Raw genomic sequence first — 18,684 nt, 5'->3', positions numbered from 1 at the left:
CCCTCTAACTTGGGGCTGTAAAGACCAGTGGGGATTTTTTGTGTGTGGCTGAGTGACAAGACTGCCGGAGTCTCAGCAGTCTTTTAAAAGCCTGGTGCGTGGACTTACTTGGACTAACTCTCTCTCAGCTCCAGCGTGGAGGCAGTGGCTTGAGGAATTTAAGGACATATGGGGAAGAACTGGATTGTCTGGCATCAGGGGTACTCATGGGATTCATTGTTCCTATGTTGAGACATCCCCAGTCATAGGGCTGATTTGCAGGTTCCCTATCTGAGGCTCCACCAACCTGGCTCACACTTCACTCCACCCTGGTGATTCCCTGAGACCCCATCCAATTTGCAGCCCCACCCAAGCTGTTAGCAATGACTTTTCCTTATGAATGGCCTGTCCTGGCTCAGGCTTTAGACTTTCCAAAAATCTCTCAAACAAGCAGCAGCTGGGGTCAGTGTGCCCCAAACCTATCAATAAGAGGCCCAATCCTGGCACTAGCAGCAGCCTACCTTGCTTCACAGCTTGGCCTCTCCTGGGCACTTCCAAGCCCAACACAAGCACATCCATCTGCAGATTGCTCTGTAGCTCCTGCTGGATGGCCCCAGGCAGTGGCTGACTTTGTTCCTCCTGGGAAGCACCAGAGCCAGTGCACCCAGTGGACAGCTTCAGACCATACCAGATTACAACGCTACACTTCCACAAGTGACACATTCAAGAGGCAGACTCAGTGAGCACCAAAGCTCCACTGAAACAAGTCCTGCTCCATGGGGTATCTCCTGCACAGCAGCTCTTCCATTGTAGTTGCAACTGTTCCTCACAGCCAATTGGCCTAGAGGTCATTTCCTCCCTGTGACACCAACAGCAGTCAAGGCTCAACTACAACAAGACTGTGTACACAGCCCACACAGGGGTGCACTTGGAGTGTCTAACTCAGGTGACTGGGGAAGCTGAACCACTAGGCCCTACAGGACACCTACTACACAAGGACACTCTGCCAATTCCAGGAGACATAGCAACTCTACCTAATACACAGAAACAAACACAGGAAAGCAGCCAAAATGCGGAGACAAATAAATATGTCACAAATGAAAGAACAGAAGAAATCTCCAGAAAAAGAACTAAATGAAATGGAAGCAAACAAACTGCTAGATGCAGAGTTTAAAACAATGGTTATAAGGATGCTCAAGGGTCTTAATGAGAGCTTTAAGGTGCATAGTAAGAACTTCAGAGACATGAAAAAGGACCAGTCAGAAATGAAGCATACACTTAACTGTAATAAAGAATAATTTACAGGGATTTAACAGTAGAGGAGAAGATGCCAAAAATCAAATCAATGATTTGGAATATGAGGAAGCAAAAAACACCCAATCAGAAGAGCTAAAAGAAAAAAAGAATCCAAAAATATGAAGGTAGTGTAAGGAGCCTCTGGGACAACTTCAAACGTACCGACATTTGCATTATGGGGTGTCAGAAGGAGAACAGAGACAGCAAGTTATTGAAAACCTATTTGAGGAATTAATGACAGAAAGTTTTCCCTACTGGTGAAAGAAACTGACTTACAAGTCCAGGAAGCACAGAGAGGCCCACGCCAAGAAATATCATAATTAAAATGCCAAAGATTAAAAACGAAGAGAGAATCTTAAAAGCAGCAAGAGAAAAGCAGTTAGTTATATACAAGGGAGGGCCCATATGACTATCGGCTGATTTCTCAACAGAAACTTCGCAGGCCAGAAGGGAGTGGCAAGAAATACTCAAAGTGATGAAAAGCAAGGACCTACAACCAAGAGTACTCTACCCAGCAAAGCTGTCATTTAGAATTGAAGGTCATATTAAGAGCTTCACAGACAAGAAAAAGCTAAAGGAGTTCATCACCACCAAACCAGTAATACATGAAATGTTGGGTATTCCTTTTTTTTTTTCTTTCCTTTTTAAAAAATATATTTCTATTGATTTCAGAGAGGAAGAGAGAGAGAGAAACATCAGTGATGAGAATCATTGATCAGCTGCCTCTTGCAGGCCCCACACTGGGGATCAAGCCTGTAACCCAAGCATATGCCCTGACCAAGAATCGAACCATGATCTCCTGGTTCATAGATCGATGCTCAACCACTGAGCCATGCCAGCTGGGCTTGAAGGGTATTCTTTTAGAAGAGGAAGAAGAAACGAAGAAGGAATCTAATGAACAAAATAAACTGGTGAAGAAAATAAAGTCAGAGGCGTGGAAACACAGAAGAGACTGACAAATCTCAGAGGGAAGAGGGCTGGAAGAGATTAACCAAAGAACTTAATGTGCATATATGCATTACCTAAGGACACAGACTATAGGGTGGTGAAGGCCTGGGGTGGGGTGGGAACCAGGTCGAGGGGGGCAATGGAGGGAGAAATGGGAAACATCTGTAATACTCTCAACAATAAAGATTTTTTAAAAATCGATGGTACATTTACACAATGGGATACTACTCAGCAGTGAAAAAGAAGAAAATCTTACCCTTTGCTACAGCATGGATAACCTGGAAAGCATTGTGTTAAGTGAAATAAGTTCACTTATGGGCAGAATTGAATGAACAAAATAAACAAAATAGAAACAGACTCATAGATAAGAGAACAGTCTAAAGCTGTCAGAGGGGAGGGGGGTTGCTGGGATGAGTGAAAAAATTGAAGGGATTAAGCAACAAACAAACTACAGCCCTGCCCACTGTGTCTCACTTGGCTTCGTCCCATGCACTAGGAGGTCTCCAGTTTGGTCAAGGGCACATGCCCAGGTTGTGGGCTCCATCCCCCAGTGGGGGGCATACAGGAGTCAGCTGATCGATGTTGTGCTCTCACTTCGATGTTTTTCTCTCTTTCTCTTCCTCTCTCTCTTAAAAAGAACAACAAAACAATAAAAACTTGTAGATAAGGTGATTGATTACCAGAGGGATAGGGCATCGGAGGAGGTGGAAGAGGATAAAAGGGGGATAAATGGTGATGGAAGGGGACTTGACTTGTGGTGGTGAACACAGTACAGTATACAGATGATGTATTATAGAATTTTACACTTGAAACCTATATAATTTGTTAACCAATGTTACCCCAGTAAATTCAATAAAAAAGCAAAGAAAAATTTAGTTCACAGAATGGGACTATTTGGCCATAATCACATATATGTGTCACACCAAAGCACTCTGTCCACATCTTCAGATTCTCATATACTACTTAACCTGGACCTGTTATAAAAAGTTTCCTCAGATTTTTGTCTTTCAGAATCCTGATCCTGAAAAGGCATTCTTTTTAGAACATCCTAACATTTTTTAATATTAAGCTTAGAAAAAAAAAATGTGGTCATTGAATATATTACTTTGATGACTTCTTTCCCTCTACCCATTAAGTCTGGGGTGTTTTTTTCCTCTCAATTTATTATTTCAGCTGAGCGATAGGAAGAAAGTCAGTTGGTGAATTCACACCTCAAGAATATTTCTTCTCTGAAAGAAGGTATACTTGTTGCCAGGAATTAAGAGGAAGAAAGGTGTATTTCAACCCTGACTACTAGATTCAGAAGTGGAGGCATTGATAAAAAGCTGTTTTGGGATGGGTGAAGTAGCCATCTAGACTACTGGACTCTATCTTAGTGATTTCCCTTTTTTTACTCACCGTTGTAGGGTCAAAGAAAACTTGGTTTTTGAGAGAGTGGTGACCTTCCCTCCATAGCTAAGAGAGCTCTGCATTGTGTGTGTGCTAGGTTAGGGTAATGGGGCTCAGGCAAATGATATTTCCTTAGGAGATTCTGATGATAAAGCCCAGGGGTAAGTCCATTTGTTAGGTTTAGCCTAGGTTTTAGGAGTTGTCCCTCCTCTAAGCATTCCCTTGGTAACACCAGGCTCCTGAGAGACAGCTCAGTTATTTGATGAAGTCACCATTCTTATCTTGTGGGCAGTCAGAACCTGTCTCTGTCCATTGTACCTGCATTCAGTGCTGATGAGGGTCCCTGTTAGCCTTCTATTTGTTTTTCTTTGTCCGTGCATATAAAACACAAGAAAGTGTTACATGGATTTGTTCAAGTGCCTTTACTTTTTTTTTTCTTTTATTTCAGGGGTGAGGGAGCTGGAGAGGGGCGAATGGTGATGAAGGGGGCTGAGGACTTGGTGATTTTGAAGGGAGGAGGAAGGTTGACAGATTCTCTGCCCCTTTACTTATTTATTTATTTTAATTTATTTTAGAGAGGAAGGGAAAGAGATAGATAGAAACATCAATGAGAGAGAAACATAGATTGCTGCCTCAAGCACATCCCCTACTGGGGATCAAGCCTGCAACGCAGGCATGTGCCCTGATCAAGAATTGAACCAGCTCCCTAACTGGTTTGGCTCAGTGGATAGAGCGTTGGCCTGCGGACTGAAGGGTCCCAGGTTCGATTCCGGTCAAGGGCATGTACCTGGGTTGAGGTGTGCAGGAGGCAGCTGGTTGATGTTTCTGTTTCATCAATGTTTCTAACTCTCTATCCCTCTCCCTTCCTCTCTGTAAATAATCAATAAAATATATTTTTTTTAAAAAGAAAAGAATTGAACCAGCGACCTTGTGGTGCATGGGTCAACGCTCAACCATTGAGCTACTCTGGCTGGGCCAAGTGCCTTTACTTTTTTTTCTTCATAATAATAGATCTACTTGTAACCATAACAGCAGTTCTTCTCATCAGGCAATGAGATCACATTTTCGTAAAACTGTTCCCTTTGAGTATGCATTGTTATTAAATTTGCTCTGTTTTTAGATAGTGTGTAAGGATTATTTTTTGTACATTAATTCTTATGGTTAAGAGGGATGTTTAGATTCCAAATACCGAAGAAAAGGGTTTTCTCTATGTAAGAACATGACTGCTTAGTATTACCACGTAATGGTGAATTTGTTTCTTGGGATTCTTTGATTAGAATATAGCAACCCCTTGAAACTACCCCAAAACAGGGCAAAGGTGTTCTTAGTATTCCAGTCAAGGAAAGTTGGTAAGTTTTTAGCCCCAGAAGAGAATCACTCAAGTTTTGAACAAGTAGTCATGTAATCATGGACTACCTATAGCTTTTTTCTTTTTTCAAAAAAAGTATACATTTCTGATGACTAATAGTATGTAAGACTAGTATTTGATCTTACCAAATACTAGTATTTTTTGGTAGTTTATACACTTGGACACTTACTTTCATGCTGTGAAATTGATTTGTCAAGTAAGGCATGATCTCTTTTGGAAAAAATCAAGTGGAATTATCCCTCGTGTTAATGATTATCTTTTGAAGTCTATTAAATCTTGAGTATGTTTCCTGAGTTTTTTTGTATTTATAATGTGTTTGTTGCCTTCAGAGCATGAAGATTTTTTAACAGTTGCAGAGTCCTTGAAGAAAGAATTTGACAGTCCAGAAACTGCTGACCTAAAGTTCAGAATTGATGGGAAATATATCCATGTCCATAAAGCTGTTTTGAAAATCAGGTATTTTTGCATGAACTTGAGACATTAATAACCTTATTTTTTTTTATAATATCTATTCCCCTGTTATTCCATAAAATGGGGACTAATAAGAAACAGCCTTGGCAATAGAGGGAAATGGCACAACTTAATCTTTTTGCAGATAGTATCAATCCACTCGTTATTGAAGAGTTTTGCATGCACATGTGTGTGTGCATGTGCACACGTGGCCTTTTTAAAAAGCATAATGTAGTAGTATAAGTATTTGTTTATATATATTTTTTATAAATATATTTTAATTGATTTTTTTAGAGAGAGGGGAAGGGAGAGGGATAGAGAGATTGAAACATCAATGAGAGAGAAACATCTATCGGCTGCCTCCTGGATTGAGCCCATAACCCAGGCATGTGTCCTGACCTGGAATCGAACTGTTGACATCTTGGTTTATGGGCCTATGCTCAACCACTGAGCAACACTGGCCAGGCTGTCTATATTGTTTTTAAATGAAGGATCTTGTGAATATTTATTTCCAACAAAAGCCTTATTTACATGGTCAAAAACCCCCATAAAAGATTGTCAAGGAAATTGTATATATACCTCCTTTTGCTCTTAATTAAAAATTTATTTTTCTCAAGTAGAAAACTCTGGAATGGTGGTCTTCTGGCTCGAGGGACATCTAATTCCCAATTAAGGAAGTGTGGTTTAGCTATATGTCAGGAGTTTTTTGTATAAATGTGAAGGAACTTTATATTTATTAGTGATTGTTTGGACTGTTGCTCACTAAGGCTGCCTTTACAGAGAAAGGCACAAACAAAGTCAGTCCACTGAGAATTAAACTGGCCACTTACATGTCTTTTTGTAAATTTAGTCAAAAACCTATTTACAAAACAACATGTTAAAAGGAATTGAAAAGTCCATATATCATTCATTACTTAAGGGGTAATATCTGCACCAAAGTATTAATTGAAAGATGAACTGGAAATGTTTATGTCTGTGAACCTGTGGACAACCAGTCTATTCCTTTCATGTATAGTTTTCTGACCCATTTTATCTATTATTCATTGCTTAGATACCCACTTCTTTTTACTTCTCAGATAAAGTAATTTTTTTAGGTAAATGGCCATTCTTTTAGTATTCTGAATGGATTTTGAAAGTATTTTGTGTTTATTTACAATGTATGTCATTTTAAAGGGATTTAAAAAGATGGTTTTTGAAACCTATAAAGTATGTCATACTTTAAGACAATCTATATTCAGAAATCAGTTTCTGAATTTACAGGTAGATTTGTACGTGTTAATACAATACAAAAAAAACCTTAGGTTTTCTTGAAATATGTGACTATAAGTAAATTAGTGTCCCAGTGCACGGATTCGTGCTCATTGAAGGAAATTAATTAGAAGAAATATTTTTATTTTTTTATTAAGGTATTATATGTGTACATATCTTACCATTGTAGAAGAAATATTTTAATATCGCTATTCACGTCTTGCTAATGAAAAGAAAATAGGATTCTACCGAGTCTCCTATCTTGTTACTCCAGAACTTCTGTGAGGATCAAATGAGATGAGGCACGGGAAAACACTTCACAAACATTTGGTTAAACTGTAAAATGTTTGCATTGCACCTGACTATAAAGCAAGTCGGGTTCCTGGGCTGAAGAAACTCCAAGGACGCTAGTCGCTAGGGAGAGGAAGCCAAGCATTACGTGACGTCATTACCTGGCTCCCACAGTGACTGTTTCTGGGCTGGGCTAGGCAGTGGGCCGCATTTTGCACCATGGGGTCTTGGAAGCATTGGCTGCGGTTTGGTGGGGTGTCGCTCCGGGGTGGTGGCAGGGCCTGTGTCCCACTTGGGGAAAACTGAGTGTTGGCGCCAGGTCTATGGTGTCATTTATTTTTAAATGGCCAGTGCACATCATGGCAGCTCCTTTATTGAGCATCTTCTCCCTGGTAGTCAGTGCACATCATAGCTACCGGTCGGACAGATGGACACTTAGCCTTTTACACTGAGTGGCCAGATTATTATGATCTCTGAACACATAATAATCTGGCCACTCAGAGTGTGTGTGTGTGTGTGTGTGTGTGTGTGTGTGTATTGGCCAGCCTGCCTGCTGGTCGAACTCCTGGTCGAGGGGACAATTTGCATATTAGCCTTTTATTACATAGGATATGCACTGAGTGGCCACGTTATTATGCGTTCAGAGATCATAATAATCTGGCCACTCAGTGTGTGTGTGTGTGTGTGTGTGTGTGTGTGTGTGTGTGTGTGTGTATATATATATATATATATATATATATATATATATATATATATATATATATAGACTAGAAGCCCGGTGCACGAAATTCGTGCACGGTGGGGGGTTGTCCCTCAGCCCAGCCTGTACCCTCTCCAATCTGGGACCCCAGAGGGATGTCCGACTGCCCGTTAAGGCCCCGTTTAGGCCCGATCCTGATCGGGCCTAAACAGGCAGTCGGACATCCCTCTCACAATCCAGGACAGCTGGCTCCCAACTGCTTGCCTGCCTGCCTTCCTGATTGCCCCTAACTGCTTCTGCCTGCCAGCCAGCCTGATCACCCCCTAACCACTCCGCTGCCAGCCTGGTTGATGCTTAACTGCTCCCCTGCCAGCCTGTTTGCCCCCAACTTCCCTCCTCTGCCAGCCTGGTCACCCCTAACTGCCCTCTCCTACAGGGTTGATCACCTCCACCCCCTAACCACTCCGCTGCCAGCCTGGTTGATGCTTAACTGCTCCCCTGCCAGCCTGTTTGCCCCCAACTTCCCTCCTCTGCCAGCCTGGTCACCCCTAACTGCCCTCTCCTACAGGGTTGATCACCTCCAACTGCCCTCCCTTGCAAGCCTGGTCCCTCTCAACTGCCCTCCCTTGCAGGCCAGGTGCCTCCCAACTGCCCTCTCCTGCTGGCCATCTTGTAGTGGCCATCTTGTGTCCACATGGGGGCAGGATCTTTGACCACATGGGGGCAGCTATATTGTGTGTTGCAGTGATGATCAATCTGTATATTACTCTTTTATTAGATAGGATAGAGGCCTGGTACAGGGGTGGGGGCCAGCTGGTTTGCCCTGAAGGGTGTCCCAGATAAAGGTGGGGGTTCCCTTGGGGTGTGGGGCGGCCTGAGCGAGGGGCCTGTGGTGGTTTGCAGGCTGGCCACGCCCCCTGGCAACCAAAGGGGAGGCCCTGGTATCTATCTGGAATTTATTTTCCTTCTACAATTGAAACTTTGTAGCCTGGGGCAGAGCCAAGCCTGCTGCTCCCTCCGGGGTGGCAGCCATTTCTGTGGCAATTAATTCACCTTCTACAATTGAAACTTTGTAGCCTTAAGCGGTTGAGCCCGGCCAGGGTGTGCGGAAAGCTTTGCTTCCCCTGTTGCCGGCGGCAACCCCAGCCTGCTCTCTCAAGCTCCATTCTGTCACCATTTGTTTGAATTTGTTTACCTTCTATAATTGAAACTTTGTAGCTTGAGTGGAGGCTTAGGCCTGCAATGGCTATGGAAAGCTTGGCTTCCTCTGTTACCTGGGAAACCTTGCTCTCTGTGGCTGTAGCCATCTTGGATTGGGGTTAATTTGCATACTCGCCCTGATTGGCTGGTGGGCGTGGCTTATGTAGCGGAATGGTGGTTGATTTGCATATTACCATTTTATTAGAGAGGATTGGTAACAGCTTGGAAAGAGAGGAAAGGGGCAAGGCAAAGCAAAGAAACAAAATAGGAGTGGTAGCCATTTTGAAGACGAGTCAGAAAGAGAAGGAAAATTGTCATGTAAGGTAATGGAACAATAATCAGTTTAAATGCAATCCAGTTAACATTTAAAACAGTTTTAAGAATATTCTGATTAGCATTGTTCACGGTGACCAAGACATGGAGATAGCCAAGGTGTCTTACAATAGAGGATTGGATAAAGAAGATGTGGTACATATATGTTATGGAATGCTACTCAGCCATAAGAAAAGATGAAATACTGCCATTTGTAACCACATGGATGTACCTTGAGAATACTAGTATTGTGTTAAGTGAAATAAGTCAGGCAGAAAAAGCTAATAACTATATGATTTCACTCATATGTGGATATAAAATTTGAAACTCATAGATACAGACAACAGCATGGTGGTTGCCAAAGGGAAGTGGGTAGGGTAATCCATGGTAACAGAAGATGATTTGACTTTGGTGGTTTGGCACACAGTGCGATATACTGATCTTGTAACAAAGAAATGCACACCTGAAGCCTCTATGATCCTATTAACCAGTGTCACCCCAATAAATTTGACTTCAAAAAAAATTTAAAAATGAATATGATGATAATATTAAAAAGAAAACCACACAAATAAACAGCCTAGCCGGATTGGCTCAGTGGATAGAGCATCAGCCTGCGGACCGAAGGGTCCCAGTTTCAGTTTCAGTTAAGGGCACATAACCTCTGTTACATGCTCCTCCCCAGCTCGGACCCTGGTCAGGACTTGTGCAGGAGGCAGCCAATCAATGTCCTTCTCTCACATCAATATTTCTCTCTGTCTTTCTCTCTCTCTTCCACTCTCTCTAAAAATCAATGGAAAAAATATCCTCAGGTGAGGATTAAAAAAAAAACACACAAAAAAACAAAACCACAAATGAATCATTTAAATGTGTTACTTTATAGTGGTATGTTTGAAATCTCATTTTTAAATTTCCTTTAATTTCATTATTTAAAATGCATTCCTGTACATTTTAAAAAATATATATTTTTATTGATTTCAGATAGGAAGGGAGAGATAGAAACATCAATGATGAGAGAGAATCATTGATTGGCTGCCTCCTGCACGCCCCATACTAGGGATCAAGCCCACAACCCAGGCATGTGCCCTTGACTGGAATCGAACCTGGTACCCTTCAGTCCCCTGGCCGATGCTCTATCCACTGAGCCAAACCAGCTAGAGCTCCTCTACATTTTTTAAAAAACAAGTGAGCAAGATGTCTTGATATGAATGGGACTGTCAAATGGAAACAGCAGTAATGCACAAGTGCTAGGCACTCCTAGGCTCTACATAGAATTATTTTTAAAAATATATTTTTATTGAGTTCAGAGAGAAAGAGGGAGAGAGAGATAGAAACATCAATAATGAGAATCATTGATTGGTTGCCTCCTGCATGCTCCCTACTGGGGATCAAGCCCGCAACCCCGGCATGTGCCCTGACCAAAGTTGAAATGTGACCTCCTAGTTCATGGGTCGATGCTTAATCACTGAGCCACACCGGCCGGGCTACATATAATTCTTAATAGTTCATAGGAAGCATTCATCAAAAATGAAAGTCATACCCTGGCCAGGTGGCTCAGTTGGTTGGAGTATCGTCCCATACACCAAAAGGTTGTGAGTTTGATTCCTTGTCAGGGCACATACCTAGGTTGTGGGTTCAATCCCTGGTCAGGGCGTGTACTGGAGATAACCAATTGATGTTTCCCCCTCACATTGATGTTTCTCTCTCCCTTCCTCTCTCTCCAAATTTCAATAAAAGCATATCTTTGATTGAAGATTTTAAAAAATGAAAATGAGTGTACATAAAAGGCAAATATAAAAGTTCTTGCACATGGAATATATTTTTAGAGTGCTAGCTAAAGATTCATGATCCTGGTGTGTGGAATCCCAAATATACTAGTAGTAGTTAAAGATACCTGTAATATTTGTTTATCTGATTCCATCAACTGAAATGACTTTGTCTCTTCCATTTTAGGTGTGAGCACTTTCGATCCATGTTTCAGTCTTATTGGAATGAGGACATGAAAGAAGTGATAGAAATAGACCAGTTTTCTTACCCAGTATATCGTGCCTTTCTTCAATTCCTCTACACAGACACAGTGGACCTGCCACCTGAAGATGCTATAGGTACTCAGCCACATTGGGACTGGCCACATCACATGGTCAGAAATATACCTCCTCATCTTCTTATAGTATTGGAACATGAAGAGTTTCAGCTTTATTGGCTTTTAAAAAATATTTGAAGTAAATATCTTTAAAAATAATATTGTATAGTTATCCTAATATATAAAAACCCAGGGTCTGTAATGACCGAAGGCTCGACTGAATGCCAGGATGCATGCACAGCAGGCTCCAGTGGGTGAGGACTACTGAGTGGGCGGAACTGCTGACCTCTTGGGGAGAGAGAGAGGTGGGGCTGATCAGCGGCTACCACGGCTGCTGGCGAGGCCCCGAGAGAGAGAGAAGCTGCGGATCAGACCCTGCTTCTCTCTCTCGGGGCCTTGCCAGCAGCCGTGCCTCTCTCTCCGAGAAATCAGCAGTTCAGCTCGCTTGCCAGCAGCCTGGGATGGCTGTTGATCAGGCCTGCCTCTCTGATCAGACCCAGAGATAGGCCCAGAGACACTGACTGGCATAGAAACTGACCAATCAGAACTATATTTGGGTGAACTGCGAGGAGCCACTGGCTGCCTAGGAGGCAGAGCTTTTGACACTGACTGGCATAGAAACCGACCAATCAGAATCAAATCTGAGTGAACTGCATGGAACCAATGGCTGCCTAGGAGGTGGAGCTTTTGATGCTGACTGGCATAGAAACTGGGCAATCCGAACCAAATCTGGGTGAACTGTGAGGAGCCAATGGCTGCCTAGGAGGCGGAGCTTTTTATGCTGACTGGCATAGAAACCAACCAATCAGAACCTAATCTGGGTGAACTGCAAAGGCAGAACCTAAGGTGAGGGCTGAGAAGTGGTTTTAAGGGCAACAGCTGTTTGGTGTAAGGCCGTGGTCGGCAAACTGCGGCTCACAAGCCACATGCGGCTCTTTGGCCCCTTGAGTGTGGCTCTTCCACAAAATACCACGGCCTGGGCGAGTCTATTTTGAAGAAGTGGCGTTAGAAGAAGTTTAAATTTAAAAAATTTGGCTCTCAAAAGAAATTTCAATCGTTGTACTGTTGATATTTGGCTCTGTTGACTAATGAGTTTGCCGACCACTGGTGTAAGGTGTAAGAAAGCGATTCAATTTTTTAATGACCAATTTAGCAGTATAATGCATATGGCTGGCTCTCAGTCCAGATATAGGGATTATGTATTTTTGTCTGCCAAGAGCATCTCCTGAAGAAAAAGGCTTTTCCCCCCATTTAAGCAATCCTATCCTATATAATCTATACTAATAAAAGGGTAATATGCTAATTAGACTGGGTCAACCATCCATCTTCCGGACGTCCGACTTCCTTCCAGACAATGCCATGGTGGTGGGGGCCAAGGCAGAGGCAGTTAGGGGCGATCATGCCAGCAGTGTAGGGCAGTTGGGGGCGAGATCAGGCCAGCAGGTGGTTAGGGGCAATCAGGCTGGCAGCGGAGGGCAGTTGGGGGTGACCAGGCTGACAGGGGAGAGCAGTTGGGAGTGAGATCAGGCCGGCAGTTAGGGGCGATCAGGCAGGCAGGCAGAGAGGTTAGGGGCAATCAGTCAGTCAGGCAGAGGCAGTTAGGGGTGATCAGGCAGGCAGGCAGGCAGGTGAGCGGTTAGGAGCCAGTGGTCCCAGATTACAAGAGGGATGTCTGACTGCTTAGAATCGGGCCTAAACCAGCAGTCGGCCATCCCCCAAGGGGTCCCTGATTGGAGAGGGTGCAAGCTGGGCTGAGGGACTTCCTTCCCCCCACCCCCACCCCCCCGTGCATGAATTTCATGCACTGGGCCACTAGTGGTTAATAATTTTGGACATAAAATAAGTCCAAAATTATTTTATGGGCTTATTTTAATTTTTTAATACTGAAATATAACTTGATAATGGATTTAACATGTCGTTTTGGAAACAAAATGAGTGGAAAATTTCATTTTTTGCCTTTCTCTGTACTATAGAAGAAATGGTATAAAGTGAGTAGAAGAGAGGTTTGTTTGGGGAGTTGGGGAGGTAAGAAGTAACAAAGAGAACTTACTTAATAAAATTCAAGTATTATTGACTAAGAAACTTCTGACTTACCTACATTACTCTGTGCACCAGAAACGAAATAAATTACATATACATATATGTATATATGTATATATGTTTAAATTATGGCACATTATTGTAAACTATTAAAACTGTACTTTTAACTTTTAGGTCTTTTGGATTTGGCGACATCTTACTGTGAAAACAGACTGAAAAAACTTTGTCAGCACATTATCAAGCAAGGAATCACTGTGGAGAATGCCTTTTCATTATTCTCTGCTGCAGTCAGATACGATGCAGAGGTAATGTAAAACCACAAACAGAAACTCAAACCACCCCTAAGTCCCTGTATGCACCTTTCTGTCTTTTTTCTCACTTCGACAAGGAACGTGATGAGTAACTTCCTTTCTACTTAGGAATCAATGAAGTGACTGATCCCTGAACAATGAAATCTGGCCTTGCTTCTTTTCTGTTCTTCGTTTCAAAATTGTTATTCCTCTCTTTTTCTTTTTAACTAAGATAAGAAATTGAGGTCCCAGCAGCAGTACTGCTGGTTGGAATATGAAGTGCACACCTAATTGGACTAACAAACCACATATTTTAGTTCAAGTATTTCTCAAGGTCAGCATATATATTTCTTTCAAGACCACTTTGCTGTTCCCCGCTCTACCCTGTCGTAAGCCATGGATGCCATATGATTTATATCTGCATATGCTCTGAAATTCTATCATTGTCTAACTATAACACAGTTATTCATATGTTAAGAACTTGCTCTGGAATCCTTTTTGTCTATTTTTTATTTACACTGGATTGAATTCTTAATTTTCGGATTCATGGATCTCTTAAGAGTGTGATTGAAAGGGCTTTGGGAGTCTGACATTTTGTATTTATGTGCATTTTCTTGAAGTGAAGAACCATAGCTCCTCAAGAGCAGGAACTGGGTCTTGCTCGTCTGTGCACCCTGTGGTGCCTGGCACATAGTAGGCTCTGGGTGATAAATGTTTGTTGAACCACCCAAAGGGAGCTTTAGGGATGCTTAGTGAACTAAAGGTTGGTATGGTTGGTTTTACAAATTCACAGGGAATATAGAGAGCAGTAGCTTTGGAGTTCATGATGTCTAGTTAAGATCTCCACCCTAAAGGGCGCAATTTGTCTAGTATTATAAGTAATCTGTTATCATATTATGAGACAGAATACCTGGTACCGGGGAATTTACCGAACACCTGCAAGGATCTGCAGCTATGGCCTTGGAGAGGTGGAGGACAGGCTTCCTCATCACACTTACGGACTGAAGTGCACCATTATGTCTTGTGTTTTCAAAATGTGTCCTATTTTTATTTGAGATTATGTTACTATTATAAATATTTGATAAGGTCAAATATAGCTGACTTTCTCTGTAGCCTTTTCAACAGATAGAATAATCAAAAGGTATTTCTAATAGAAAGTGGAAGTATAGTTTTTTCTCCTACCCTTTCTCTGATACTATGAGCTTCTTTATTAGACATGCTATTTCCTTAGATTTAATTTCCACCCGATGATATAATTTTAAATTGCTAGTGTCTTTTCTCTTCATTTTGTGATTGATTTTAGAATCTTGTCTGTGTCTCTACATACTCCTCCCCATTGCTAATGAGTTCCACATTTTGGGGGTGTGATCTTGCTGACTAAAACCATCTGGACAGAGGCAAACATTTCAGCTCTAGTTGCTGAAACTTTCTTCCTCACTTCTAGCTAACATGTACCCCAGAAAGTTTATAGAAAAGTCTTTTGTTAGCTGATCATTTCCTTGACTAGTTTTTTTCTCAATTAAATATAAACACATTAAAAATAGAACCCATTATTTGAGACCTCAAATGCATGGGATCTCCCAGAGTCTGCCACAATATGGGCATGTAGTTAGTATTAAAAAATAGACATTGAGTTAAATTCATGAATGAATGTATTTGAAAATATAATCATGAAGATGTGCTTATTAAAAAACTTTAAAAAACATACAAATATAACACATTTAATATGGAAAAATTGTAAAATAGAGAGGACACAAAAATAAAAAGAATCACCCTTTTTTCTCCCTGCGTGATCTACAATAATAATCTGCTTTGTGTTGATAGTTACTGCTGTGTTGCTGACAATTACCTGAAAGAGAAGTTGGGGTGCTTCACTGGGCTGGAAAAAGTTTAGCTAAATCAGAAAGCAGGTCTAATTAAGCAAGTTTACCTATATATATAAAAGGCTAAGTTGACTCGCACATGTGTGATACATATAAAACTCACACGTGTGTTTCAATCTGTCATTGTTGATCGTGAATTTGGTTGACACTTTTATTATAGAGAAAGGGCAAACAGCGATATTAAAATGCTTCTTTTAATTAATTTCCTTTCAATGTGCATGAATCTGTGCACTGGGACTTAGTACAAATATAACACATTCAATATGGAAAAAGTATAAAATAGAGAGGAGACAAAAATAAAAAGAATCACTTCTTTGGTGTTTTTGTTGTTGTTGTTGTTCTGATAGGAGTTACATAATTGACAAATTTACTTCTAATTTTTATTTTCTTAATGTTATTGAATGTAGTAAATGAATAAATGAAGTCTTTAGAATATAAAAATAAAACCCACTTACTATATCTGTTAGTTGATGGGAAGCTACTACTAAGGCACTGAAATTAGCTGTAAAAACTTTTCACAAGCTCAACTAGATGCCTTTGCCTTCATTCTGTGGGTTGAAATGCTAGGAAGATGGAGACCACCTGCTTCTCTGTTTCTTCCCTTTTCTGTAAAAGTTATTAGTGTTCCTCCATACACCCTTTGACAAGATAATCTTTAAGCAAATGTGCACACATAAAAGCAACAAAAATGTATTGACTCACTACTTATGAAGAGTTTTTAAAATTAACTATTGTGGAGTCCTTTCATTATGAATGAAACTTTCTATAAAGTAAAGAGGGACTTGGAGAAGGAGCACTTAAGTATTCCTCTAGCATAAATCTGAATAAACATTGACATCAAGGGAGAAAATGTGAGTAAAACATTGTCTTGAGGTACTTCTGTGTCACATTATAAAAAATTTGAAATGTTTATACTGTTTCAGGAAATTTATTTTTGCATTTTAATTTCTTTATTGATGAAGGTATTACATATGTGTCCTCATTCCCCCATTACCTTCCCACCCCCCACCCCCCCACTCAGGCCCTCACCCCCCTGTTGTCTGTGTCCATTGGTTAGGCTTATATGCATGCATACAAGTCCTTTGGTTGATCTCTTCCCCTTACCCCCCACCCTCCCCTACCTTCCCTCTGAGGTTTGACAGTCTGATCAATGCTTCTCTGTCTCTGGATCTGTTTTTGTTCATCAGTTTATGTTGTTCATTATGTTTCAGGAAATTTTTGTTTTCTATTATATTTGAACTTTAGGAGAAACAATTGGGAAGTATTATTTATTTAATAAGATTAGAGAATTTTCCAGAAAATCCTACTTGTTGAGTAATTTATATCTTAGAATTTTGTTTTTGTTGGGAAGCCATAAATATGAGCCGAGAAATGTAATTCCAAAAGTGGTTTGGGATATGAGTATTGGAAAACTTCATGCTAAAAACAGATGGTCAGCATTTTTTTTCTTCTTTCTGAGGGCCAAATTACAAGCTTTCTATGACCAGTAGACTGTAAAATATGTTTGGGGTAATGAGAGAAAGTACCTTTCTCTATTTTTCCGTATAGTAAGATATTTAAATACATTCTTAAAAAGAAACCCACTTCAATCTGAAATATTTTGTACTTGATATAGTATAAAATGAATTCTAGGTACGGTTTAGGGGCTTTGACAATTATTTTAACAAGTTTGGACAGTTGGTTATGGTTCGCCATCTCTTGTCATCTGCATGGGTGTCAGGGTGGCTTGTGACACGAAGGCAGCCTTTCTTATCGTGGCCAAGTGCCCTCCACAGGAGGTCTTAGTGTCCAGCTGTTTTAGTTTGGGTGTTAGGACTGGATAACTCCATCAAATACATTCGCATTTTTAAGATGTTGATATTAAGCCCTGGCTAGGTAGCTCAGTTAGTTGGTTGGAGCGTCATGCTGATATGCCATGGTTGTAGGTTCGATTCCCAGTCAGGGCATATACAAGAATCAACCAGTGAATGTATAAATAGGTGGAACAACAAATTGTTGTTTCTCTCTGTCTCTCTCTCTAAAATCATAAATAAAACATTTTTTAAGTTGATATTAAGACCCTCAATTCTCTTTTTGTTACTAAAGAAAATCTGTGGGAAGGAAGGAAAAACAACTTGTTGTTTGATATGTACTAATATAGTGACTGAAATAATTAAATCAAATATTTAAAATTTGGAATGAAATTATAAATTATTTCAGTATAGCAGTTTTTAATTTTGATCTTCCTTGCTAATTACAACAAATCTGATGTTTTACGCTATTTGTCTTTATAATAATTTCACCACAAAATGTCATAAACATGGACTTCAGTTCTAAAACACTAACAATAATACTGTGTTAGATTGCATATCCCACTTCCCTACTCAATGGGCCTTGAGAAAACTCTTTCATTCTGTCCTTCTTGTCCTTCTTGGGAAGGTTTTATTTAAAGCCCAGCAATCCTGTTATAGTTGACTAGTGACCCGGAGCACGAAATTCGTGCACATTAAAAGGGAATTAATTAGAGGAAGTATTTTAATATTGCTCTTTGCCCTTTCTCTATAATAGAAGTGTCAGAGATGAAAGAAAATTAGTAAAATGTTTATGAAATCTTCCTCCTGTCAGAGTCTGGGGTGCGCCACGGGAACCAGAGTCAAGTCCCCACCCACCCACCCCCCTCCCCCCGTGCGCCTTGAAATCGCGGGAGACCCAGACCCAGCCGGCCCCACCCCCATTGGGCTAGATCAATACCCAGCCAGCCCCACCCCCATCAAACCCCACTGGGTGGGGTGCGTGGCCTCAGGTCGCCTGGTCCGGCGCCAGGGAGGTGGCACGGCCTCAGGCCCCCCATCGAGCCCCGCTGTGGGGGGCAGGGGGGGGGCAGCCTCTGGTCCCCCAGCCCAGTGCCGGGGCAGGGTGCACGGCCTGAGGTCCCCCAGCCCAGTGCCGGGGCAGGGTGCACGGCCTGAGGTCCCCCAGTGCCGGGGCAGGGTGCACGGCCTGAGGTCCCCCAGCCCAGTGCCGGGGCAGGGTGCACGGCCTGAGGTCCCCCAGTGCCGGGGCAGGGTGCACGGCCTGAGGTCCCCCAGCCCAGTGCCGGGGCAGGGTGCACGGCCTGAGGTCCCCCAGGCCGGGGCAGGGGGCATGTCTTGAGGTCCCTGTCAAGCCTCGCTGGGCAGGGGGTGCGGCCTCAGGTCCTCCAGCCTAGCGCTGGGTCAGGGGGGCGCGGC

General features: G+C 41.8%; 1 protein-coding gene across 3 annotated transcripts in view; it reads left to right on the top strand.

Annotated features, from left to right (window-relative positions):
* Nucleotides 1-18,684, top strand: part of RCBTB1 (RCC1 and BTB domain containing protein 1) — a 71,114-nt gene that overhangs the window by 48,359 nt on the left and 4,071 nt on the right. For 2 of the 3 annotated variants that reach the window (XM_079779118.1, XM_079779119.1), the window contains exons 9-12: nt 5,311-5,437; nt 11,133-11,284; nt 13,477-13,607; nt 14,498-17,448. In XM_079779118.1, the coding sequence (XP_079635244.1) occupies nt 5,311-5,437; nt 11,133-11,284; nt 13,477-13,607; nt 14,498-14,647 (560 nt within the window). In that variant the 3' untranslated portion in view covers nt 14,648-17,448. Of the gene's footprint in view, nt 1-5,310; nt 5,438-11,132; nt 11,285-13,476; nt 13,608-14,497; nt 17,449-18,684 lie in introns of those variants that run through there. The other variant, XM_079779120.1, reaches the window with a different exon arrangement.

Source organism: Cnephaeus nilssonii, assembly GCF_951640355.1.
Source record: "Cnephaeus nilssonii genome assembly, chromosome: 8".
Lineage (NCBI taxonomy): Eukaryota > Metazoa > Chordata > Mammalia > Chiroptera > Vespertilionidae > Cnephaeus > Cnephaeus nilssonii.
The sequence above is the reverse complement of the archived record's forward strand: the minus strand, read 5'-3'. Positions and strand labels throughout refer to the sequence as shown.